Raw genomic sequence first — 26,047 nt, 5'->3', positions numbered from 1 at the left:
TCAAAGGTACATCAATTTTTGTTCCTCTTTATATCTGCACCTAGTAATGGTGCCTCTAACACAGTAATAGTGCCCAACACACAGTATTGCATGATGTTACTGCCCCTGTACAGTAGCAGAGCCCCTTTAGTGCCCATCATACAGTATTGCATCATGTAACTGCCCCGGACAGTAGTAGTTCCCCTTTAGTGCCTTTCATACAGTATTGCATCACATAACTGCCCCTGTACAGTAGTACTGCCCCTTTACTACCACTACACAGTGATAGTGCATCTGCTAAAGCGCCCCATTAGTTCCAAGCACACCACTAAAGGGCCCTGTTATTGCCAAACACACAGATGAAGTGCCCCTTAGTGTATCTACACAGTAAAAATATCTCTGAAAATAAAATTAGAAAAAGAATACTAACTGAACCCTGTTTCCCAATGACTAAAGCAGCTGAGGCTACTGGCCTCTTTACAAAAGGCTTGTGCTTTTAGCGGCTTGGTGGAGGCAGGTACGATGACATTATTGCATCATGCTGGGCTTTGCCAAGTGTCTGTGGCCTAGGAGAATGTATGGCGGGGCATAAAGACAATTGCTCTCTGCCATAGGATTTCACTTTATTGTATCTACATCATTAGGGGGGCAGCAAATGTTTAAAGGAAATCTGTCATCTGCAATTCATGTTCTAAACTGCAGACACTGTCAGCTGTTAAGGCAAAGAGACACATGGCACCTTTCATATGAATGGCTTTTCTTCCATAACATTGAATAATATATAGTTGAGAGAAAAACTTGACAAAGGGGAAATCATAGAAACTTTTGAATACATAAAGGAAATTTAAAAAAGTAAAGGAGGAGAGCATATTTAAAAGAAGAATACCACAAGAGGACATGGTTTTAAATTAGAGGGGCAAAGGTTTATGCAGTAATATCAGAAAGTATTATTTTACTGAGAGAGTAGTGGATGCATGGAATAGACTTCCTTCAGAAGTGGTCGCTGCAAATACAGTGAAGGAGTTTAAGAATCATGGGATAAGCATAAGGCTATCCTTCATATAAGATAGGGCCAGAGACTATTCATAGTATTCAGATTATTGGGCAGACTAGATGGGCCGGGTGTTTCTTATATGCAGACACATTCTATGTTCCTAAAATGTTTTTATTCCCTGGTGCAAAGGGTCAAAGAGGCATTCCCAGGCCCATGGCGTGCTGAGGGCTGGAACTCCTCGCACCCCATTTCATTCCTATCCCTGCTTAGATTGACAGTCAGGGAACAGCTTTCAATGGTGACACTGCTTCCAAAGCATGTTCCTGTGCACAATCTGTATGCTCAGAGAAAGAATGAGGTTTGGAAACAGGTTTTGGGTACTGTCGATAAAGCAGCGATAGGGATGGGAGGGGCAGTAAGGAGACGTTCCAGCCCTGAGCGCTTCAGGAGTTGTAAACGCCCCTTTGACACTTTGCACAAGAGAATTAAAGCATGTTTCTACATTTCTACGTGGAAGCATAGACACATATAATAATAGGCACCACATGTCTTTGTGCAGTTATCTAACAGTGTCTGTCATTTAAAATGGGAATTATAGCTGACAAATTTGCTTTAGATGTTCAAGGGTTGGATTTAACTACAGTTAGCACCCTCCCAGGAACAACAGGAACAAGAGCTATGAAGCCACTAAACATTAAATGATAGAAAGAACAGGGTCTCCAGAAGAGGAGACTAATGATCAAAGGTACTCGTCCAAAATGCATAAATATAGTGATGTCAATTGTGACTCTATAAAAAAGATTTCTGTGCCTCGCTATTCCTTTGTGTCAAACCAGTACAAAGCTGGCACTAGCTTTTCAGAGGTCTGCATTGCTAAAAAGGACATATTTGCTATCTGACAGAGAGGGTTGTAAAAGTTTTATAGAGCATAAATGCTCCTCTCGACCAACATCGCCATTACCTGCCGTCTGCTTGGGTTATATTTTTTATAGCATTTTGCATTTCCCTGTCATAAATCCGCAGTGTTAGAATAAGTCTGTAGCAATTCCAGCAATTCCTTTTGCTACTAAGGATAAAAGATTTGGTTTAAAACACCAATGAGAAGAATCTGAAAGAGAACGCCAAGCTGTCACTAGTTCAGGCTGTATAGCTGAGGAAGTATGTGTGCGGACCAAAAATGGTAGTCACCATTTCAGGCAGTTTATCAGATGCCCAGGGGCTTACTGTATTCTGTCGTATAATTTAATGCAGTATCTAAACAGTATGCAGTATGCTCTCACAGCACAACAGCACATTTAAATGCATACATGTACACTATTTCTTTATGGGCAGTTGTCAAGTGATCCTCAGTCTTACCACCAGTCCAGAGCCTGCTCTCATATGTAGACAGGATGTCAGACTCCCCTGTGTATAGGACGTCTGTGAATTACATTATTTCATCATCATCTACCGAAGCTCTACCCCCCCCCCCTTAATCTTTTGTATGTCTAGCCAGGGGCGTAGCTATAGAAGCTGCCTAAGGGGGCCCCAAAGCGCATCTGCCACATAAGAGACCAGTATTATAATTGCCACATGGGGCCCTGTAGCAATTTTTGCATCGGGGCCCAGAAGCTACAAGTTACATCTCTGTGTCTAGTCTACACATACAGTGCTGCTGAACACATAATTTCTGACTTATCCTAGAGAACAAGAGTGCAGTCATATAGTAGGTTAGTCTCTACCGTAGTATATCCAATGAGATTAAGCTTTTCACTGGTCTTCCCAGCCTCCTGCTTTTAAGAACTAACAAGGGAAAACCTTTTATAAGCAGAAGGCAGGGAAACTTGCTGAAGCTGCATCACATAAGAATACACTAAGATTTTCCAGTATGTGTTAGTTGACAAAAGTTTTATGTAACTGATCTATCATTGGCTGCCCTTAGATAGGACTCAAAGTACAGAAAATACAGGATGATGCAATTCAACCTTTTAAAAACCAGGTTTTATTGTGGAAAATGTAAGCAGTAGGGGAACCATATCCTAGGATTAAAAAGGAATTAAAGGGGTACTCCGCTGGAAAACATTTTTTTTTCATATCAACTGGCTCCAGAAAGTTAAACAGATTTGTAAATTACTTCTATTAAAAAATCTTAATCCTACCAGTTCTTATCAGCTGCTGTATACTACAGAGGAAGTTGTATAGTTCTTTTCTGTCTGACCACAGTGCTCTCTGCTGACACCTCTGTCCATGTCAGGAACTGTCCAGAGCAGGAGCAAATTCCCATAGCAAACCTCTACTGCTCTGGACAGTTCCTGACATGGACCGAGGTGTCAGTAGAGAGCACTGTGGTCAGACAGAAAAGAACAAGTTAACTTCCTCTATAGTATACAGCAGCTGATAAGTACTAGAAGGATTAAGATTTTTTAATAGAAGCAATTTACAAATCTGTTTAACTTTCTGGCACAAGTTCATATGAAATTTTTTTTTTCCACTGGAGTACCCCTTTAAGTATAAACAAGACACAGCCAAGAATATCTACATTTTTGCTTTAATGATAGCGTATACTATACAGTATGTGCAAAAATTGTGCATCCTTAAGTACAATACTTGAAGCAAGAAAACATCTATAATAAACACTGCTTACCGTACTTTATGGGAGACTACTACAGAATTTCAGAGAGCCTTGCTCTCGAGGGTTTACAATTTACAATGGAAAGGGGAAAAGAAAGAAGGTGAGGGAAAAGAAGTTGTTCTTCTGGTAGTGTTTTAAATTTTCATGTGAATTTACATGCAGATTTTAGCATGAATTGTATAGCTCCCATTCATTTCATTGGGAGAATATATGGGTAAATGCAAAGAAAATCTGAATGTCACTTTTTTCCATGCTGAAAAAATTGCAACATTATAGGCCTCATTTACTAAGAGTGGAGTGTAGTTTTCTTTGCGTTTTTTTGTTTTCAACAGGTATTTTTTTCCATGGTATTTACTATTGTCTCTTGTATTTCCCTACTTTTTGCTCTGTGCTGTTGGATTTTCCAGAGCTCAATCCACCACATTTTATGTGGAAACATTAGTAAATTTGTAGTTTCTTTCTAAAATGAACAAATATCCAAACCTCAATGAACACCTGTCAATGTGTGTTTAAAATGAACAAAACATACCAACCTCTACATGTTTTGCCGTTACAACGGCATTTTCAAGAGGTATATTATGGCAAGGTAGGACAAACAATGGTGGAGGGGGTATTTCTAATGATGCCCTTTGACATCATCAGCAGTGGACCCAGATATGACCAATCAGAAATACGCTCAAATAGCTCAAGATCACTAGCCATACACAGTCCTCACCTGGCTATTACTTCTAGGTTCAACTCACCTGTGGTCCAATCACAGAGACTGTATCTACTGGCATACTGCTACATAGCGCGGCACTGTCCTCTGGTCATCATAGCGCGCGGTCACAGCTTGCCACAGTGCTGCGCTATGTAGCAGTACGCCAGTAGATACAGCCTCTGTGATTGGACCACAGGTGAGTTGAACCTGAAAGTAATAGCCAAGTGAGGACTGTGTATGGCTAGTGATCTTGAGCTATGTGAGCGTATTTTTGATTGGTCATATCTGGGTCCACTGCTGATGATGTCAAAGGGCATCATTAGAAATACCCCCTCCGCCATTGTTTGTCCTACCTTGCCACAATATACCTCTTGAGAACGCCCTTGTATTGGCGAAACATGTAAAGGTTGGCATGTTGTGCTTATTTTAAACACACAATGACAGGTATTCATTGCGGCAGACTGCAGCGCCGCATATTACCAGCATTGACAGTATTAACCTCAGTAATCACAGTTGATAGTACACTACCCTGTCATGTGTCAGTTTTAATTTTCACTTTGGGGAAGTTTTAAAGCACATCATTAAAAGTTATATTTTAGGGATGTGCCTAAATGTTTTTTTTCTTACCCCGGGCTACGGCCCTGTGGTTTGGATATTTGTAATTTTGGACCCTTACTAACCTTTGGTCCAATTTGTAGCATTATTCTTTCTAAAATGTAGATTTTTTTTTTGAAGACATACCCTTTTACCCGATGACCACACCACTTTTAGGGTTTTATGAGTAAAGTGGCGAGGTAGTGTTTTTTTTTTTTTTTTTTGTCATAAATTCTGGTATACGACACAAAAAAAACTACAAAATCTACTAGGAAAAGCCTTAGTAAATAAAACCTGATGTGTGAAAACCATGCAGATTTTTAAGTGTGGTGTTGAATTCCCCATTGCAGTCAAAAGTAGGTATTTCATGCAAAACTAATTTCACTAATTTGGATGGAAAATCAGTACAGATTTTGCCTCCTATATCTGTGCAGATCTGTGTGAACATGCCCTAATTAATTTCCAACCCTTTAAACTGTACCTTCTCTATGACACTGTCAGACTGTATTGATATTGTGGTTTCTCTGAAGAGTATATTATGATAAATATTCTTATGAATTAAAGAATGTAACATAGTCTCTGTTTTGCAGCTGTTTGCAAATGAAAGTGTCATGGATCATGTTGGATTTTCCCAATTTAAAATTAACCTTCTGAATGAAAATGATAACCGTCCTATCTTCAGCCAGCCGCTCTACAACATCACCTTGTATGAGAATGTTACTGTGGGAACCACAATCCTCCAAGTTTCTGTGAGTGAAATGTTATACATTACATATTGTTACTGTTTACTGTCATTTTACTTCTCACATAAATTTTGCAGTTGGATATCTTAATTGTATTTTACTGAAATCTGACGCATGTATTACAAAATGTTTGACTGCTATACATAGAGGGACAAAAATATATTATAGGGTTACTGCTTGCAATGCTTTCTGTATGTTTTATTGTTTTTCTTGTGTTTTCAAATACAATAGGTAAGAATTGCATTAAAGGAAAACGGTCATCCTGTTCACCCACACTAACCCCAATACATCGGGTAATAGTGTGTCGCTGACTGCTATACGTACCTAAAAAGGGGAGATCTGTCCCTCCATAGATCGGCATCCATCTTCCCTGAATTGCGTGCTGGAGGCTGGCCCACCAGCTCAATTTGAATATTAATTGTCGCGGGTCATGTGAGCGCTGCACCGACTGACCCACGACAATGAATATTCAAATCTAGCCGGCGGACCTGCCACCAGCGCGCAATTCAGGGAAGATGGAAGCCAATCTTCAGAGGGACAGATCTATACTTTGCAGGTACGTATAGCAGTCAGTGACCCCTCATCGGTCTCCTGTTCACCCACACTACAACCCAGTGTGTTGGGTTTAGTGTGACTGAATAGAATGACCGTTTCCTCATCGGAAGCTAAAATTATATTTCTGGAGCAAAGTATGCTACATATGTCAAGGCTGCAGAAGATACTTTACATTATTAGGAATCAAGAAATACACAATTCAGCTTTGAACTGTAATCTGACATATAAATGCGTAGATATATAGATGTGTAATTGTCATAGAAAAACATGTTGCGGATACTGAGTGATGGATTTAAGTACCTGACTGAATGTCATTTAAAGCCATTTTTATTTTATAAATCATGTGGGTACATCTGGGTGGATGAATTCCAAAAGCATCTTGTTTCTCTTTTTCTAGCACTGGAAATGATTTCATACATTGGCTTACATGCAGAGAACTGTAAAATAGAATAATAGCTCAACCTGATGCTATATTTTTGAAGGTTGATCCACAGTTTTGAAGCACAGTATTAGGTTGGACTAGACTATATACAGCACAGAGGCTGTGGTATATTTTTCCTAACACCATATAAGTATCTAATATAGCCAGAAGAAATTGAAAGCTGCAGCTCTCTATCCATGGACAACTTTCTATTTCACATGAAAATAAAAGAAAAAAGCAAGAAAAAAAACAATCTATCTTTACCCCCTTAAGGACATAGCGTTTTTCTGTTTTTCACTTTGTTTTTTTCCTCCTTACCTTTTAAAAACCAAAACCCTTTCAATTTTGCAGCTAAAAATCCATATGATGGCTTATTTTTTGCGCCACCAATTCTACTTTGTGATGACATCAGTCATTTTACCCAAAAATCTACGGCGAAACGGAAAAAAATCATTGTGCGACAAAATGGAAGAAAAAACACAATTTTGTAAATTTTGGGGCTTCTATTTCAATGCAGTACATTGTTCATAAAAATGACACCTTATCTTTATTCTCCAGGTCCATACATTTAAAATGATACCCTACTTACCGTATATACTCGAGTATAAGCCGAGTTTTTCAGCACGATTTTTCGTGCTGAAAACACCCCCCTCGGCTTATACTCGAGTGAACTCCCCCACCCGCAGTGGTCTTCAACCTGCGGACCTCCAGAGGTTTCAAAACTACAACTCCCAGCAAGCCCGGGCAGCCATCGGCTGTCCGGGCTTGCTGGGAGTTGTAGTTTTGAAACCTCCGGAGGTCCGCAGGTTGAGGACCACTGCGGCCTTCAACATCATCCAGCCCCCTCTCACCCCCTTTAGTTCTGAGTACTCACCTCCGCTCGGCGCTGGTCCGGTCCTGCAGGACTGTCCGGTGAGGAGGTGGTCCGGTGGGATAGTGTTCCGGGCTGCTATCTTCACCGGGGAGGCCTCTTCTAAGCGCTTCGGGCCCGGCCTCAGAATAGTCACGTTGCCGTGACAACGACGCAGAGGTGCGTTCATTGCCAACGTAATTCTGCGTCATTGTCAAGGCAACGCCTCTATTCCGGGCCGGAAGCGCGGAGAAGAGGCGCCCCCGGTGAAGATAGCAGCCCGGACCACCTCCTCACCGGACCACCTCCTCACCGGACAGTCCTGCAGGACCGGACCAGCGCCGAGCGGAGGTGAGTACTCAGAACTAAAGGGGGTGAGAGGGGGCTGGATGATGTTGAAGGCCGCAGTGGTCTTCAACCTGCGGACCTCCGGAGGTTTCAAAACTACAACTCCCAGCAAGCCCGGACAGCCGATGGCTGCCCGGGCTTGCTGGGAGTTGTAGTTTTGAAACCTCTGGAGGTCCGCAGGTTGAAAACCACTGAGGGCGAATGATGAGAAGAGGATGATGAAGGGGGGGGGGTGTGGGGATGATGAAGGGGGGTGGGGATGATGAAGGGGGGGGGTGTGGGATGATTACAAGGGGATGATGAAGGGGGGATGTGTGGGATGATAAGGGGATGATGAAGGGGGGATGTGTGGGATGATAAGGGGATGATGAAGGGGGGATGTGCGGGATGATAAGGGGATGATGAAGGGGGGATGTGTGGGATGATGACAAGGGGATGATGAAGGGGGGATGTGTGGGATGATAAGGGGATGATGAAGGGGGGATGTGTGGGATGATGACAAGGGGATGATGATGATGAGGATGTTAATGACGGGTCTGGATGATGACAGGGGGGGATGAGGTATTTCCCACCCTAGGCTTATACTCGAGTCAATAACTTTTCCTGGGATTTTGGGTTGAAATTAGGGGTCTCGGCTTATACTCGGGTCGGCTTATACTCGAGTATATACGGTATATAGGTTTGATTTTGTATTACTTCGGAAAAAAATCATAACTACATGCAGGAAAATGTATACGTTTAAAATTGTCCTATTTTGACCCCCTATAACTTTTTTATTCTTCTGTGTATGGGGCAGTATGAGGGCTAATTTTTGCGCCGTGATCTGAAGTTTTTATCGGTACCATTTTTGTTTTGATCTGACTTTTTGATTGCTTTTTATTCATTTTTTTACGTTATAAAAAGTGACCAAAAATAAGCTATTTTGGACTTTTGAATTTGTTTTGCGCGTACGACATTGACCGTGCAATTTCATTAACGATATATTTTTATAATAGGACATTTACACACGCGGCGATACCACATATGTTTATTTTTATTTTTATTTACACAGTTTTAAATTTTTTATGGGAAAAGGGGGGGGGGGGGGGTGATTCAAACTTTTATTAGGGAAGGGGTTGAATGATCTTCATTCACTTTTTTGTTCACTTTTTTTTTGCAGTGTTATAGCTCCCATAGGGGACTATAACATTGCACACACTGATCTTTTACACTGTTCACTGCAAAGCCATAGCTTTGCATTGATCAGTGTTATCGGCGGTTGATTGCTCAAGCCTGGATTTAAGGCTTGCAGCAATCAATCACCGTTCGGAGTCACAGGAGGCAGGTAAGAGACCTTCCTGCTGTGTCCTAGCTGATCGGGACATCGTGATTTTATCACGATGTCCCGATCAGCCCAACTGAGCTGCCGGGATGCTTTTACTTTCACTTTTAGACGAGACGATCAACTTTGACCGCCGCGTCTAAAGAGTTAATGAGGGACATCTGCCGGAACGGCGATGTCCAGCATTAGCCACGGGCCCTGGCTGCTAATAGCAGCCGAGACCATGCGGACATCATAACCCTCCTATGCCGCAGCGCCATAAAAACCCGGCGTTCTGTGGCAAGGGGTTAATAAGTGAAATCATGAAAGTAGTCCATACTTGTCCAGTTCTGAAAAATTGATAGCCTCTTCTCAAGCTAGGGGTTGGCATTCACCTCTTCCTTTTTGTGCAAGAGCTTTAGCCTCTTTAATGTTTATCTGAGGTCAAACTTACAATCGTCACTCTTTTAGTAATAGCTATGCAACCTGAGGCATGACTTGTAGCTTCTCGTTCCCAATGCAAAAATCTTCAACAGGGCCCCTTGTGCCATTTATAATACTGGTCTCTTATGGGGCAGATGTGCCCCATAGGTGACTGCTACTTCTACACCCCCTATAGTTACGCCTCTGCATACAGTGTACTGCAACATTGTTCTAGTAACGTGAATGGAACAATGAGAGAGGAAGAGCAGTAAGCTGTGGAGGTCCTAACACCCAGACCCCAACAAAACCAACATTTCAATGCTTTAAAGCTCCCATTAACAGTTCATGCGATAATGCACAGAAAAGCGTCATCCCACTTTTTCCATGTTGAAGAATGCACAAAGCGTTTTTTTTTTTTTTTTTAAACATACTCTAAATATTTCAAGCACATGTTTAACAAGTCAGGATGTCAAGCTCCAAGCAATGAGCCAGTAATATTTATAATATCCAGTCCCCAGAAAGAGCTGGTTGTGGGATCAGACCTTACCCAGACCTTTATAGATGTTTTTGCTGATCTCCATAACAGGCAAATAAATCAAACATTTGTCAATAAATATAACTGGTTTCATACATGCCGTTTTTCAGTTGTGTAAAATGACCCTAGTGCTTTGAACATAGTTTTCTTATTCCGAGAAATTTTTCAACTGTAGTTTTTCTCATAGTTGGAAATGTCATTTAACTTTGTGATATATGATATTATTACACTGACGGAGAAAATGTCCACCTCATTGCATGGTCATTCAAGCCAGTAAATCATCATTTCATATTTATGAACCTATTCATACCACAAAAGGATATTCCTCAGGCCTGTAAATGGGGTTACACTAGAACATGACAAATGACAATTGCTGAGTATAATGAGAAGTGTATAGTGCTTTGCCTGTGAAATGCAGAGGGAGATTGTTTTGCTCCTATATACATTGTCCATGATGTTTTGTGTTCGGTTATCAGTATGTGGTCATTACTCAGGTTCATGAACATTACTTCATTTTATTAAATGACAGCACCTTATAAACAACATCAAATAAATGTAAGTGAAAAGGAGTTCCATTTCAGAAGGATGTGATGCTAACATTCTCTGAGCACGTGCTGAAACTTGGGGGAAGGTTCATGTAAAAAAGGATTTTGCGCTTAAGATTCAATTTTGGAATCATATGGTGACATTTGGTGAACATCTGTGTAAAAATGACGGGGCATCTGTTTAATGTGACATTGTATGATCTATTGGAAATATCTTCTTTCAAAATTTGCAAACTGCAAAAGATGCAGAGCCCAACAAGGTGCTCCAGTTACCTGACCAACCTGATGATAGCCAAGCTACTCCTGCAGTAATGGATGAAGATTTTGCTACAACATCATAATCATTACTTCAAATGGGTTATCCAAAAATGTATCCCCTATGCATAGAATAGCGGAAAAGCATCTGATCTCGGGAGTTAAAGCACTGGGACGCCCTACAATCTCCAGAATGGTGCCCTCTCCCAGCATAATTTAGTAGTCAGCTATGGGAGTGCAGGAGATGGGAGTACTGTACTCTGGTATCTCCGGTGCTCCCATAGATCATGCACGCCTGGTTTGCAAACTATATAATAGCATTTGCTGTAGCAAGAAAAAACTTATTTAAAGGGTACTTCTCATCAAAAAAACTTTTGATATATTATAGATTAATGTATGCAGAATAACTTTACAATTGCATGTTATGTTATTAAAAAATATGCTTCTTTCTATTTAATTGTCCACTTTGAAGAAATGACCACTAGGGGTCTCCCTACCAGTCCTGGCAGCAAGCATTTCAGACTCATGCTGGAGTCCTAAACACTATGAGCTGCCAGTCTGCTTTGTTCACAAAGGAGAACACTCAGAGCTGCCAGCCTGCTTTGTTCACAGCCTGTTTGGCTGTGAACAAAGCAGGCTGGCAGCTCTGAGTGTTTAGGACTCCAGCATGAGTCAGAAATGCTTGCTGACAGGACTGATCGGGAAAAATACAATAGAAAGAAGCATATTTTTCATTAACATGCTATTGGAAAGTTATTCAACATTCATTAATCTAAAATATATCAAAAGTTTATTTGATGAGAGGTACCCTTTAAAAAAATCTGGAAAAAAAAAAAAAAAAACAGGAGCATGGGCCGACACACAGCTCCAGGCACATGAAGAGATGGGACTCTGGCCTATCTTAGTATATGTATAATCAAAGAATAATTGAAATGAATTTCATGGCTGTTGTAGGCCAGATAAAAGGGTATTCAAGGAGGCATACAAATTTGTTCTCTACCTCCATTAAACTCTTTCCACACAAGAACTTTTAAAATAATATAAATGGTTATAATTCATCAGGTTTTCTCTCTATCTGAAACATGTTGTATTTTCCCATAGGGCAACTAGAGTAAAGTTTTCCTTTTGAAGAAATTTGCAACGATCATTAATTTTTCAGAGAACACTTGACTCTCAAATAAGAGTTGTCACTTGGTGTTGCCAAGAGCCTTTTGTGAGGAGCTTTTCTCTGCGCATCTAATATGGAGCTTGCTGACTGCACCTGATCACAGCCTGGTACTTGTACAGGGGAAGCCAGTGGGAAAACAATTAGTCTTGCTTCTTTCAGACAGCTCATCTGCTCTGCTGAACCGATTAAAACATTAAGATAGCTTAAGTAATTAAATTTACCTTGAAAAATCAAGATACAGAGCATCTCATTATGATTTAAAGGGCAGCGTGTCTTACCTGTGTACCAATATTGCAGTAACTTGTGTATCGAGATATGCAGAAAGCTGGCAAATCTAAGAGTACCTAAGAATCAGGTCATGTTTGGGTAGATTTCCATCGTGTTTGATGATTGTAAATCGGGGCACTATGGAGGGGAAAAAAACAAGGGGAAGTGCTTATAAATATATACCGTAAGTTTAGAAGCACTTCCCGTTATACCATTTAGTTGTACTTTCAACTCAGATTTGTAAATTACTTCTATTTAAAAACATTAAGCCTTCAAGTATGTATTAGATGCTGTAGGCTCCAGAGAAAGTTGTGTAGTTCTCTCCAGTCTGACCACAATGCTCTCTGCTGCCACCTCTGGCAATGTCAGGAGGCTTGCTTTGGGGATTTGCTCATGCTCTAGAAAAGTGGTTCTCAGCCTGGGGTACAAGTACCCCCAGTGGTACTTAGCAGTTCTCCAGGAGGTACGTGAAAAAAAAATCAGTAATGGCAGCCACAGCCCCTGGTTACTGGTCTGGACCACTTTGAAAGAAAGGGAAGACTGACGTCACTGCATCAAGGAGTGTAGCAGGACAGTAAAGGGGAAGTGTGGGCACTGGGCTGCTGTGGGCAGTAACTACCATCAGCTTTGTTGCTCCACTGCCCCTGCAGACCAGGGACCTACTGCTATGAGCCATAGCAATAGGTTGACAGACCAGAGGAGCAGTGGAGCACCAAATTGGGACAGTATGGTGGACTACAACTATACATGGGGGCAGTTTGGGGGCCTACAGCTATATGTGGGGGGCACAGAAGGGGCCTAATAACTGTATGGGGACGCAAAGCGGGTGCTATTACTGTGTGTGAAAATAAACATGGGGAGTTTGTAAATAGGTGGGCATTGTTCTGCAGAAAGGAGCCTAAAATGTTTGTTTGGCTGGTTCTGTAAAGTCTTGTAGGAGAGAAATCTTAATGGCGGTCTAGGCCAGATAGTGAAGAAAAGAAAAGTAAACAACTCCTGTTAGAGAAGACGTCACCTGTAAATCAGGGGACTGGGGAGATAGGGACAGGAAAAGGGGGCCTGTTATAGAGGAAAGTAAAGCATAGGAATTATACTATAATCATTAAAAAATTTTGGGAATGGGCTGTCAAGGTGTCCTTAGGCTAAAAAGGTTGAGAACCACTGCTCTAGACAGTACCTAACACAGACAGATGTAGCAGCAGAAAGCATTGTGTTGACTGGAAAGAACTACACAACTTCCCCCAGGGCATACTGAAGCTGATAAGTATTTAAAAACTTAAGTACCTTTTGGAAACCCCCCCCCCCCCCCCCCCAAAAAAAAAAAAAAAAAAAAAGGAAAATGTTATATGTTGATAAGTACCTAATTCTGATCATGTACATATTTTTTTGTGTGTCTAGCACCTTTATTTCTCTCACAAATACCTTGTTTATGTTGCCCACTTGCTTATCATTCTGCGCCTTGAAGGTGGTGTGCCCTCGTTCCGCATTACTCAGCTTACTCCTTGAGTGCTGGATCTTTTCATCCAATTGCAGGCTGTTCTGTAACTTCTTCTCTGCTGTAGTTTGATAGGAAGGCTGTGAGCACGGTGGAATTGCAGGCTGTTCTGTAACCCCTTCCTCTCTGCTGTAGTTTGATATGAAGGCAGTGAGCACAAAGGAGTGCTAGCCCCACCCTCACTTACAGGACTTTGTCCAGGCCTGTGCTTCAGCCTTGACAAAAATGATGCTGCAGCCAGACAGGATTGTGTTTTGGAAGTTTTTGTATTGACAGTGCCTATTTAAGAGTTTAACCTCTTAAGGACGTAGGGCGGTCCTGGTGTTTAAAACGTGGTTACACCGTGACCCTGCATTACACTGGGTCAGTCCCTGCTTCTATTCATAGCCGGGACCCTGGGCTAACAGCGTGCGGCACCGATCGTTGTGCCGCGTGCTATTAACCCTTCAGATGTGGCGATCAAAGTTGACCTCCGTGTCTGAAAGTGAAAGTAAACGCTTCCCAACAGCTCAGTCGGGCAGATTGGGACATTGCAATAAAATCATGATGTCCAGATCAGCTAGGACGCGAGCGGAGGTCCCCTTACCTGTCTCCGCCGCGTCCAATCTGGGTTTGATTGCTCCAAGCCTGAGCTACAGGCTTGAGCAATCGAGCCCCTATCTCGCTGATCCAAGCAAAGCTATGGCTTTGCAGGGATCAACATAAGAGATCAGTGTGTGCAGTGTTATAGGTCCCTATGGGAGCTGTAACACTGCAAAAAAAAAAGTGAAAAAGAAAAAGTTAACAAAGGTCATTTAACCCCTTCCCTAATAAAAGTTTGAATAACCCCCCTTTTCCCATAAAAAAAAACTGTGTAAATAAAAATTAACATATGTGGTATCGCCGTGTTTGGAAATGTCCGAACTATAAAAATATAATAGTTAATTAAATTGCACGGTCAATTGCGTACGCGTAAAATAATTCCAAAGTCCAAAATAGTGTATTTTTGGTCACTTTTTATATAATGAAAAAATGAATAAAAAGCGATCAAAAAGTCCGATCAATACAAAAATGGTATTGATAAAAACTTCAGAACACGGCACAAAAAATGAGCACTCATACTGCCCCATATGCGGAAAAATAAAAAAGTTATAGGGGTTAGAAGATGAGAATTTTTAACATATAAATTTTCCTGCATGTAGTTATGATTTTTTTCCAAAGTACGACAATACCCAACCTATATTAGTAGGGTATCATTTTAAATGTATGGACCTACAGAATAAGGATAATGTGTTATTTTTACCGAAAAATGCACTGCGTAGAAACGGAAGCCCCCAAAAGTTACAAAATGAAATTTTTTCTTCAATTTTGTCGCACAATGAATTTTTTTTCCATTTCACCGTGGATTTTTGGGTAAAATGACTAATGCCACTGCAAAGTAGAATTGTTGGCGAAAAAAATAAGCCATCATATGGAATTTTATGTGCAAAATTGAAAGTGTTATGATTTTTAGAAGGTGATGAGGTAAAAAAGAAAATGCAAAAATGGAAAAACCCTGGGGTTAAAATAGATGTAATTTACAAATTTGTATAATTGTCTGACAACAGTTGATTTAAAATCAGCCTTTTTCCTCCAGAGTACTGCTTTAACTGATGTGTGCAATTCACCTAGAAGACCCCCTTTTCCCATGACTTTGGAACTCCATGGGTGAAAAGACTTTGTTGTTTGGGAATTCTCTGAAGGTTAATTCTTTGGATAATTCGGTGGATGCCAAGACAAAGTGACTCAGTGGAGCAAATATGTGTTAGAGAGAAAACATACTGTAATTGTAGTACTCGGGCCTGGCTATCAATAGTGTTTGTCAGTTCAGAATTGTTGGCACAAAATCTTTATCAGAAAAGCAATGGTCAGCAATAATCAGGCAACACACTGTGGAAGAGTAGATAGGACCAAGTCAAGTTGCTGAAAAAGTTGTTTCGCTGAGGTTAGAGAATAGTCGGGAACATTTGTGATCACAAGACACAGATAAGGATAAAATCTCAATAGAAATTGTAGAGATCAGGACTAACAATTATAATGTCCATACATGAGCAGTCATGCATGTGCTGAAAAGAGGCTACCCAGTACCACTACCAGCGGAGAGCAGGGAACACCACACTGCTAGAACCAAGGGTCCTCAGTCAATGAAGGCAGAAGCTCCTTTCACAGACATTTCACATAAAATATCTGGGTTTAGAGGACCAGTTGTACTCAAGATATAAACGGTTAATATAAAACACAGTTGTATATCGGAATAGCCATAGTATTACCAGTATGGACGTTAAGTAGTAAAAGATAAGGCTACCATAAAAGTCAGCAGATATGAAAATCACAATTCTCTGGAAGCATGGCATACCTTCACTTGAGCAATGAAAAATAGAACAATGATTTGAAAAAGGATAAGAATGACAAATGTAAATCATATTTAAATATGTGTTCAGAAAGAAGGATAAAAGGATAAGGAAAAACATTCTTTTATAGTAAGAAATTCAGAAGCCTGAAGATAGGTCCTTCCAATGTTTATGGTCATTGGAACAAAAAGTTTTAAGACCAAATTTTCTTTTTGCTCAGTGCTTAAACGATCAGGTATGGCTGTTGTAGTTACATTTCATTTTACTCCTAGCAATGCAAGTCTTCCCCTTGCCAGCCAAATCATTTGATAAAGTGTATATGAGGCATACCGAAGAATCTGTGAACCTTGTGAGCACCGCTGAAGATTCCCTGGCAGATGGTAAAGGGAAATACTGCTTAGCAGTCCATTGATGTAGTCAATTTGCTAATTAAACTCCTATCACTGGATTCATTAGGTCACCTTTTATGTGCTCCGCAGAGTCTCAGCCTCTTTGCTGCTGTCCCTTCAGCTCGGAGTTTTTCTTTCTCTTGCCTCATCGATTCTCACGCCAGGACCAGGAGAAATCAATCTCTAGTGTGCTTTTTTTTCTTCTTTTTTTTTTTCCATTTACTTTTTTTCAGCCCGCCATATAGAAGCCTGCTAGAAGAATAATGCAATGTCCCCACTGTAAGAGAAAGCATATATCCACAGAAAGTGATTTACAATGCAAACAAGCATCTATAGACCACTGTACTGCAATATCCCTGTATTTAAAGGGGTATTCCGGCGGAAAACTTTTTTTTTTTTAATCAACTGGTGCCAGAAAGTTAAACAGATTTGTGAATTACTTCTATTAAAATAATCTTAATACTTATTAGCTGCTGAATACTACAGAGGAAATTATTTTCTTTTTGGAACACAGTGCTCTCTGCTGACATCTCTGTCCATTTTAGGAACTGTCCAGAGCAGCATATGTTTTCTATGGGGATTTTCTCCTACTCTGGACAGTTCTTAAAATGGACAGAGGTATCAGCAGAGAGCACTGTGGCCATGATGTCAGCAGAGAGCTCTGTGTTCCAAAAAGAAAATAAGTTCTTCTGTAGTATTCATCAGCTAATAAGTATTGGAAGGATTAAGATTTTTTAATAGAGGTAATTTACAAATCGGTTTAAATTTCTGGCACCAGTTGATTTAAAAAAAAAGTTTTCCATCAGAGTACCCCTTTAACTACTTTTAGCTACAGTGTTTTGTACATACCTTAGAGCTTTGATGTTGTATTCCTATAAGAGGTTAACATATATCTACTCGTTCAAACTTGCACTTACATTTCACTTAGGTTGCAAATTGAACAGAATATATTACCCGCACTCCATGTACAGTACACAGATTGTCACCATCAAGTTCTGTATATAGGAAGCAGGAAAAAAGACAGAGATGATGGATGCTGGATATTGTTACAGCAATAAGTATATTGCTCACTTGTAGGTGTTGTGCAGGCAGGCACAACACTGGGATGCGAATGTAGATAAATTTAGTGTCGGGATGCAGTCGGCCATCGGTTCCGCTGTCCCAGTGGGGAAGATGCAGAAGATTCAGCTGGTATTTGGATGACCTGGGGAGTTACCCACGTACCAAGGAAAAAGTTCTGATGTTAGGCTAAGAGGCGGAAATCCGAATGTGGATTTGAACAAATACTGTTTTTATCGAGTCATAAAAAGGTAATTCAGACAAGGACTACGCATTTCAAAGGTATATCCTTCTTCAGGTCCTTTACATAATGTACATTGTCACCAAATATATACATTAAATTCAATTCAAATAATGGCGGGAGTGCGGGTCAGGGATGACGTCACCCTGCCCCGCGAATCAGGGCACTGGATCGTTTGGCTGTAGGTTGCGTGTTACAATAGCTTTAACACTGTAAAAATCGGTCCATTGATTTCAGTAGGCCAGTTATAGGATAACTTATAGCCTATGGATGGTGAGAGGCATTGTGTCAAATGATAAACAGAAGAATGCATGGTGTATGGGGGACTGATGGGATGGATTGAGTCCCGGGGCTGGTCAAGGTAGGAAAGAATTATAAAACTTTAACATTGTTTTGAGCTTTAATTAAGATGGACAGATATAGGTCAGTATGATAATGAGGTGACCATATATGGTGATGTAGGTTAATTAAGAATGACACAATCGTGTCAATTGGCACGGGAAAGTAAACATAACCATGGTGAAATACGTGATGATGTAAGAAACAGGTCGTGTGCTGACCATTTTTCCCTACTGACTCTGTTGCTGCTCCCATTTTGGTTCATATTCTGTGGTAGAATTCATTTGAATTCTACCAAAAGATAGTTTGCATCTTTCTCTCAAGGAAACAAATGTACTCAGTGAACAATTCCAAGACTTTGCTAAGGAGTATTTAAACTAGGAAGGGGGGGGGGGGCAAAAGAGTGAAAATCCATGAGTTCAATTGGCCTTGGAAACAATGTCAGTCCTGTCTACAAATGCCCGCAGTTTAGGTAATAAAATCAATGAACTTGGGTCAATAATGACATCTGAGAATGTAGATTTAGTGGCTGTTTCTGAGACATGGTTTAATGAAAGTAAGGACTGGGACATATCAATACCAGGATACTCTTTATACAGAAGAGACAGAGAAGGCCCTATATGTGAAAGATAGCATAAAATCTAACCTAATACAAGATAGTGAGGCAAACATAGAGTCAGTTTGGGTTACGTTGCAGTTTGGTAATCAGACAGTAACCCCTGTAGGTGTGATATCTAGACCACCTGGCCAAGTTAACGAACTAGATGATCTACTACTTGAAGAAATAGCTAAAATGACAATGAAAGGAGAAGTTATCATTATGGGAGACTTCAATCTTCCAGATATAAACTGGAAAACAAAAATAGCTAGTTCTGCCAGGAGTACAGATATTCTAAATTCCCTACTGGGATTATCTCTACAACAAGTAGTTGAGGAGCCAACCCGGAGGGAGGCCATTTTGTATTTGGTATTCACAAATGGGTATTTGGTATTTGATGTTATTGTAGGCAAAAGCTTGGTATCTAGTGATCACCAGTCAGTGTGGTTTAATATAAGAAAGTGAAGGAGTCACACAAAACAAAAACAAAAGTTTTTGGTTTTAGAAAAACAGACTTTTCAAAAATGAGATTAGTCATAAATGAGTCCCTATCAGACTGGGACAGATTACATGGAGTCCAGGAGAAATGGGACTACTTAAAAGACGCATTATTGAAGGCAACAGAAAACTGCATTAGACTTGTCAGGAAAAGCAGGAAAATGAAGAGACCACTGTGGTACTCAGCAGAAGTGGCCGAAATCATAAAAAACAAAAAGCTAGCATTTAGCATTATAAAACCACCCAGAGCAATGAAGATAGGGAAATCTACAAGATTAGGCAGAAAGAGGCCAAGCAAGTTATTAGAACTTCTAAAGCGCAGGTAGAAGAAAAACTAGCTAAGTCTGTGAAAAAAGGGAATACAACATTCTTTAGATATATAAATGAAAAAAGGAAATTAAAACAAGGAATAACTAAATTACAAACAAAGGAAGGAAGGTATATAGAAGAGAATAAAGGGCTAGACGACTGCCTTAATGAATACTTCTGTTCAGTTTTACAGAAGAAAAAGAAGGGAAAGGACCTCCATTAGGGAGGAAGACTAATGAATTGTTTGATGCATGTGTCTTTACAGAGGAAGAGGTTCTACGTTTGCTGTCTAAAGTGAAGACAAATAAGTCACAGGGGCCTGATGGGATACACCCAAAATTATTAAAAGAGCTTAGTGGTGAGCTAGCAAAACCGTTAACAGATTTATTTAACCATTCACTGGTAACAGGAGTCATCCTGGAAGATTGGAAGTAAGCAAATGTTGTGCCCATTCACATTAAAGGTAGTAGGGAGGAATCAAGCAACTATAGGCCAGTAAGTTTGACCTCAATAGTTGGGAAATTAATGGAAACCCTACTAAAGGATAGGATTGTGGAACATCTAAAATCCCATGGATTGCAAGATGAAAAACAACATGGGTTTACTTCAGGGAGATCTTGTCAAGCTAATTTTATTGATTTTTTTGACTGGGTGACTAAAATAATAGATGGCGGAGGGGCAGTAGACATTGCATATCGAGATTTTAGTAAGGCTTTTGACACTGTCCCACATAGAAGACTTATCAATAAACTACAATCATTGAGCTTGGACTCCCATATTGTTGAGTGGATTAGGCAGTGTCTGAATGACAGACAATAGAGGGTTGTAGTCAATGGAGTATATTCAGAGCAAGGTCTTGTTACCAGTGGGGCACCTCAGGGATCTGTACTGGGACCAATATTGTTTAATATCTTCATTAGTGATATCGCAAAAGGTCTCAATGGTAAGGTATGTCTCTTTGCTGATGACACAAAGAAATGTAACAGGATTGATGTTCCTGAAAGGGATATGCCAAATGGAAAAGAATTTAGGAAAGCTAGAAGAATGGTCAGAACTCTGGACACTGAAATTTAATGTGGACAAAAAAGGGCATAAAAACCCTCGGGCAGAATATGGAATATTTGACACAATCCTGACCTCAGTATCTGAGGAAAGGGATTTGGGAGTAATTATTTCAGAAGACTTAAAGGTAGGAAGAAAATGTAATAAAGCAGCAGGAAATGCTAGCAGAATGCTTGGATGTATAGGGAGAGGTATAAGCAGTAGAAAGAGAGAAGTGCTCATGCCGCTCTACAGAACACTGGTGAGGCCTCACTTGGAGTATTGTGCGCAGTACTGGAGGCCATATCTCCAGAAGGATATAGATACTCTAGAGAGAGTTCAGAGAAGAGCCATTAAACTAGTACTTGGATTGCAGGATAAAACTTAACAAGAAAGGTTAAAGGACCTTAACATGTATAGCTTGGAAGAAAGAAGAGACAGAGAAGATATGATAGAGACTTTTAAATACATAAAGGGAATAACAGAATAAAGGAGGAGAGCATATTTAAAAGAAGAAAAACTACCACAAGAGGACATAGTTTTAAATTAGAGGAGAAAAGGTTTAAAAGTAATATCAGGAAGTATTACTTTACTGAGAGAGTAGTGGGTGCATGGAATAGCCTTCCTGCAGAAGTGGTCGCTGCAAATACAGTGAAGGAGTTTAAACATGCTTGGGATAAGCAGAAGGCTATCCTTCATATAAGATAGGGCCAGGGACTATTGATAGGATTCAGATTATTGGGCAGACTAGATGGGCCAAATGGTTCTTATCTGCCCACACATTCTATGTTTCTATGTTACCAGCAAGCCACATGTTATTGTTTTTTTGTTTTTTTTTATTGGGAATATGCTAAGAATTAAACTGTCATTTATTGATGAAGTTTGAACAAAACCGCATCAGTACGGAGCAGGGTTCTGGCTGGCTAGTGAGAGGCTTACAACATGGGGCTGAGGGAATGTTTCTCCATGAGGAGAATGCCAAAAAAAAAAAAAAAAAAAATAAGTCTTACAAGCCATGCAAGGCTCCATGGAAAAAAGTATGCAAAATAGCTTATTTCCATGAGGAAAAGAACTATTGATTTGGAGATATCTGACTTAGGATTCATGGTTGACCCTTATAGGGCCCTAAAGCATGATTGGAAATAATATTCCAAGCCAGAATATCTTCCAGATTAATTACAGGATCATTAACATTATATTTTAATAATTCTGACATTTATGCATGCAGCGATACCAAATATGTTTTTTTTCTTCATTTTTTCCTCGCAGTGGGATGCGTAGACTTGAACAAAGCTTAATTTATGTAACAAAACCTACATAAGCATTATATCTTAATACACACAAATAGAGCTAAGCTGTTTGCTAAAAGTACTTATGCATAGACTTCCTTCCCCTTACTTCTCTGGCCGTCCACAGGACAGCATCTACTGAACAGAACTGCATTGTTCTGGGGAAGATTTACTATAGATGGCATGTGGGGTTATTGATGCACTTATGCTGGTGTGTGAGTAGAAATCAAAACAGCAAAATCATTACAAAAGCAGCCATAGTCTAAGCAGTAAACTGAGGATGATGACAAAGACAACCTACACAAGGATGGAATGGAAGGGATATGGAAGGGAGATTTGATTTTACCTTTCAGGTGGAGCATTGACAGTCTAGAGGACAGAATGTGCCCTCTGAAGGAAGTTAATTTTGGAATTTCATCTTTGTCTCTAAACAACAGGCAGTGGGCAGTAGTTTGCTGGGAAGTGAGACATTTAATAGGATAAGAAGTCATTTTTGGTAAATAATGTGGTTACAAGTATGTAACAAATCACACAGTATATCAAATGGAAAAAAGTTGTTTGAAACAACAGTGACCAATTAAATGAATTGCGAAAAATATGTTCCTAAAAGTATGTGTTGGAGCAATCTTGTCCCTCAGAAAGGATCTGTCATGGTTTAGGAATAATGCGGCAGTTATTCACAACTACTCATGTAGTATTGATTTTATTGGTGCTTGAATCTATTGAACCTATTAACTTTCTGTACTGCCTATAGATACAAGTTATGTTTTTAAAGCACAGCTGTAGACGTTCAGCTTTTGTCCATCTGTAAAACGCATTAATGTCCAGCAGGGAACTTAGACAAAGGTGTGTTTGAAATTTTTGCAACGGTTTTGCAATTCTCATTGCTCAGTATTTTCTCTACTTTTCTATCCCAGTTTTAGCATCTTAATTGATTTCCTTGTTCGCCGCCCTCCCCTGGGTCCACAGTCTCCAGCTGTGCTTAAGGAGAGCAAAATCTTTTCCAATTTCTGTAGCATTTAAAAGAAAATTGAATTCGTTATCAACAGTAGAAGGAGGAGAAAGCAGGGACAGGACTGTAAGACAGTAAATAGCAAAGTAATCATACAATATTCCAAAATGCCCGAAAAGTTTAGTATAAATGGCCTTTTGTGGTGTATGCTTGTCCCTTTAAATAACAGCAATTCATTCTGTTTCAATAAAGGAGGCAGAAATTAAGTTATATATGACTTACACAGAATTAAGTTACCGTACTTTATTTTAGTTTTTTGTTTGGATTTTGACAAACATTACAATAATGGAATCATATGACAATAATGGAATCACAATAAGGGAATCAATGTTTACAGTATTATCCCACATTCTCTTTAATATCACTCTTTAAAAGTGTATACGTTTCAGACTCATTTACACATTCATATTGAACCTCTATTTTTTTCTTCTTTATCACAAGTTATAGATTTCATACTACAAAAAAAAAAAAAAAAAAAAAAAACTCCATGGAGCCTAATTTAAACATAGAAAGGGGATCAGATTGGAAACATTTAAGCAAGGGTGTTGCTAAGATCTAAAAAGATCAGTAGCATGCACCTTCAGGGGTATGTTTCCCCCAGAGAACATAACTATACAGCAACTTAAAAAAAAAAAACTTAGATATACTCAGTATACTGTCTTTACATATGTAAATGTATATGTATAATGAATCCTGTACTCCTAGCTACATTAGCCTTGCCCCCCCCCAAATTATTTCCACTGTCATAAACATTAATGTATATCTAATAGCATATCTCAGAATAATACTCATACACTAAATAAATACAACAAATACAACAATACACTAAAAAATATACTACACCACAAATACTTATTATTCTGTAGGTCCATACGATTAAAATGATACTCTACTTATATAGGTTTGATTTTGTTGTACATCTGGAAAAAAATCATAACTACATGCAGTAAAATTTACACGTTTAAAATTGTCATCTTCTGACCCCTATAACTTTTACATTTTTCCGCATATGGGGTGGTATGAGGGCTAATTTTTTGCACCCTGATCTGAAGTTTAGTGGTACAATTTTTGTATTGATTTCACTTTTTGATAACTTTTTATTAATTTTTTCATGATATAAAAAGTGACCAAAAATACGCTATTTTGGACTTTGGAATTATTTTGCGAATACGCCATTGACCGTGCAGTTTAATTAATGATATATTTTTATAGTTCGTAAATTTCCGCATGCGGTGATACCACATATGTTTATTTTTATGTACAAAGTTTTTTTTTTTAATGGAAAAGGGGGGGGGGGGTTAATTCAAACTTTTATTAGGGGATAGGTTAAATGATCTTTATTTTTCCCTTTTTTTTTTTTTTGCAATATTGTAGCCCCCATAGGTTCTAGATCTCAGGCACTGGGCAGTCATTCGGCTATCGGACACACAGGAGGAAGGTAGGGGCCCTCCTTGTGTGCTCCAGCTGTTCGGGAAGCTGCGACTTTGCTGCGGCAGTCCCGAACAACCTACTGAGCTAGCCGGGAGTAGTTTACTTTAATTTTAGATGCGGCGATCAACTTTGAACACCACGTCTAAAGGGTTAATGGCGCGTAGGACCGCGATCAGCGCCGTGTGCTATTAGCCACGGGTCCCGACAGTTGTTAGAGGCATGGCCTCCGGGCGTATAGGTATGCCCTTGGTCCTTAAGTGGTAAAATTGAGTAGAAGTGTACATGCTCCATTCAAACTCATTTGGAATGAGGGTTAGTTTCTTTAAGAACAAACCCACACCTTAAAGCTTGTGAAATCACGAAATAGGGGCCCAGGAGGAAAGATTCCTCTCAGGACTATGAAAGTCCAGTATCTGGCCAAAAGCAATTCATCTTTTTTAGACTTTGAAGATTTAGATTTATTACATATAATAAATTATGTTGATATTGAGTTTACCCTCAAGTTGCAGCACAAAGGAAACACATTGGGAGACATTTATCATGGTATTTAGAGACTTTAGAGACTTTTGTGGGTATGCATTAAGTAGAAAACAGCCTTACCTAAGCAACTTTCAGTTTTCACTTTTCAGTGGTCACACATAGGCAAAAAAAATAAAAAATAAAAAAAAGGTGCAAACCCCATCAAAATGTCGAAAATCAACTACAGGCATTACTTTGCTTACAAAACTGCCTTTTGTGAGTGCATTTAAAAAGATTCAAAAAAAAGTTTCAACTGGGACTTTTGTGTTTTGCTTATGTGCTCCAAATTTATCAACTCCCTGTGTTAGTATGATAAATACTGTAACACATAAGCAAAACTACAGCAAAAATAAAAATAAAAATAAATTCTACAGAACTCACTTACCAAAGACAACAATGATAAATGTCCCCATGATGCGTGAGTTGAAAAAGAGACATTTGTGAACTTGCAAATGAGAAAAAAAAAATAAGATTTCAGTTTTGATAGATAAATCTTCAGCTTTCAAGAGCGTCTGTTTTGATTACTTATATTAAATGCCCCTTGAAGACAGCCCCCAATGATTACAACTGACAGATAATGTTACTATTTAAAAGGCTTTTATTGGAAATGGTATACGCTGTTAGTCTATTTTTCAAAGAGGTGCAGATTTAATTATACTGTCTGATAAATTTGGCACATTTTTAAGTTGTCTAACTATTACAGTGGCTCAGACTGTCTGATAAATCTCTGCATATTTCTACTGTCTCGTCTAAGTTTAGACTATTAGTTGGCTTTATTTGACTTAAAAATGTTATCCCACAATTTTGGAATAATTGTTTGACTTACACACAAGCCATGCCCTTATTACCACAAAGCCATTTCTCTTTTGCTAAGCCATGCCCCCTTATTATTTAAGATAAAAATAAAAAAAATGTTCACACAGCATAAAATTGGGATGCATATTTTATTTTATGCACGCTTTTTGGGGTTGTATTCTGTAAAATGGCAGATTGTGGACAAAAATACACATGTAAAATTACATACACTGACAAATTTTGTGCACCACTTACTCCTAAATCTTGAATTAAGGCCTTGATAAAGTGGTTGTGACCATGAAATGGCCATAAGTTGAGGTCTCTGGTCCTCTTTGTGGCTTAAAATCTGTTTGTGAAGCACCAAATAAAGGCAAG

At 39.4% G+C, this 26,047-nt stretch overlaps 1 protein-coding gene across 1 annotated transcript in view; it reads left to right on the top strand.

Annotated features, from left to right (window-relative positions):
- Nucleotides 1-26,047, top strand: part of CDH23 (cadherin related 23) — a 1,135,250-nt gene that overhangs the window by 557,884 nt on the left and 551,319 nt on the right. Inside the window, exon 13 of the mRNA XM_056530710.1 lies at nucleotides 5,469-5,627. Within this exon, the coding sequence (XP_056386685.1) occupies nucleotides 5,469-5,627 (159 nt within the window). The remainder of the gene's footprint in view (nucleotides 1-5,468; nucleotides 5,628-26,047) is intronic.

Source organism: Hyla sarda, chromosome 7, assembly GCF_029499605.1.
Source record: "Hyla sarda isolate aHylSar1 chromosome 7, aHylSar1.hap1, whole genome shotgun sequence".
NCBI lineage: Eukaryota > Metazoa > Chordata > Amphibia > Anura > Hylidae > Hyla > Hyla sarda.
The sequence above is the reverse complement of the archived record's forward strand: the minus strand, read 5'-3'. Positions and strand labels throughout refer to the sequence as shown.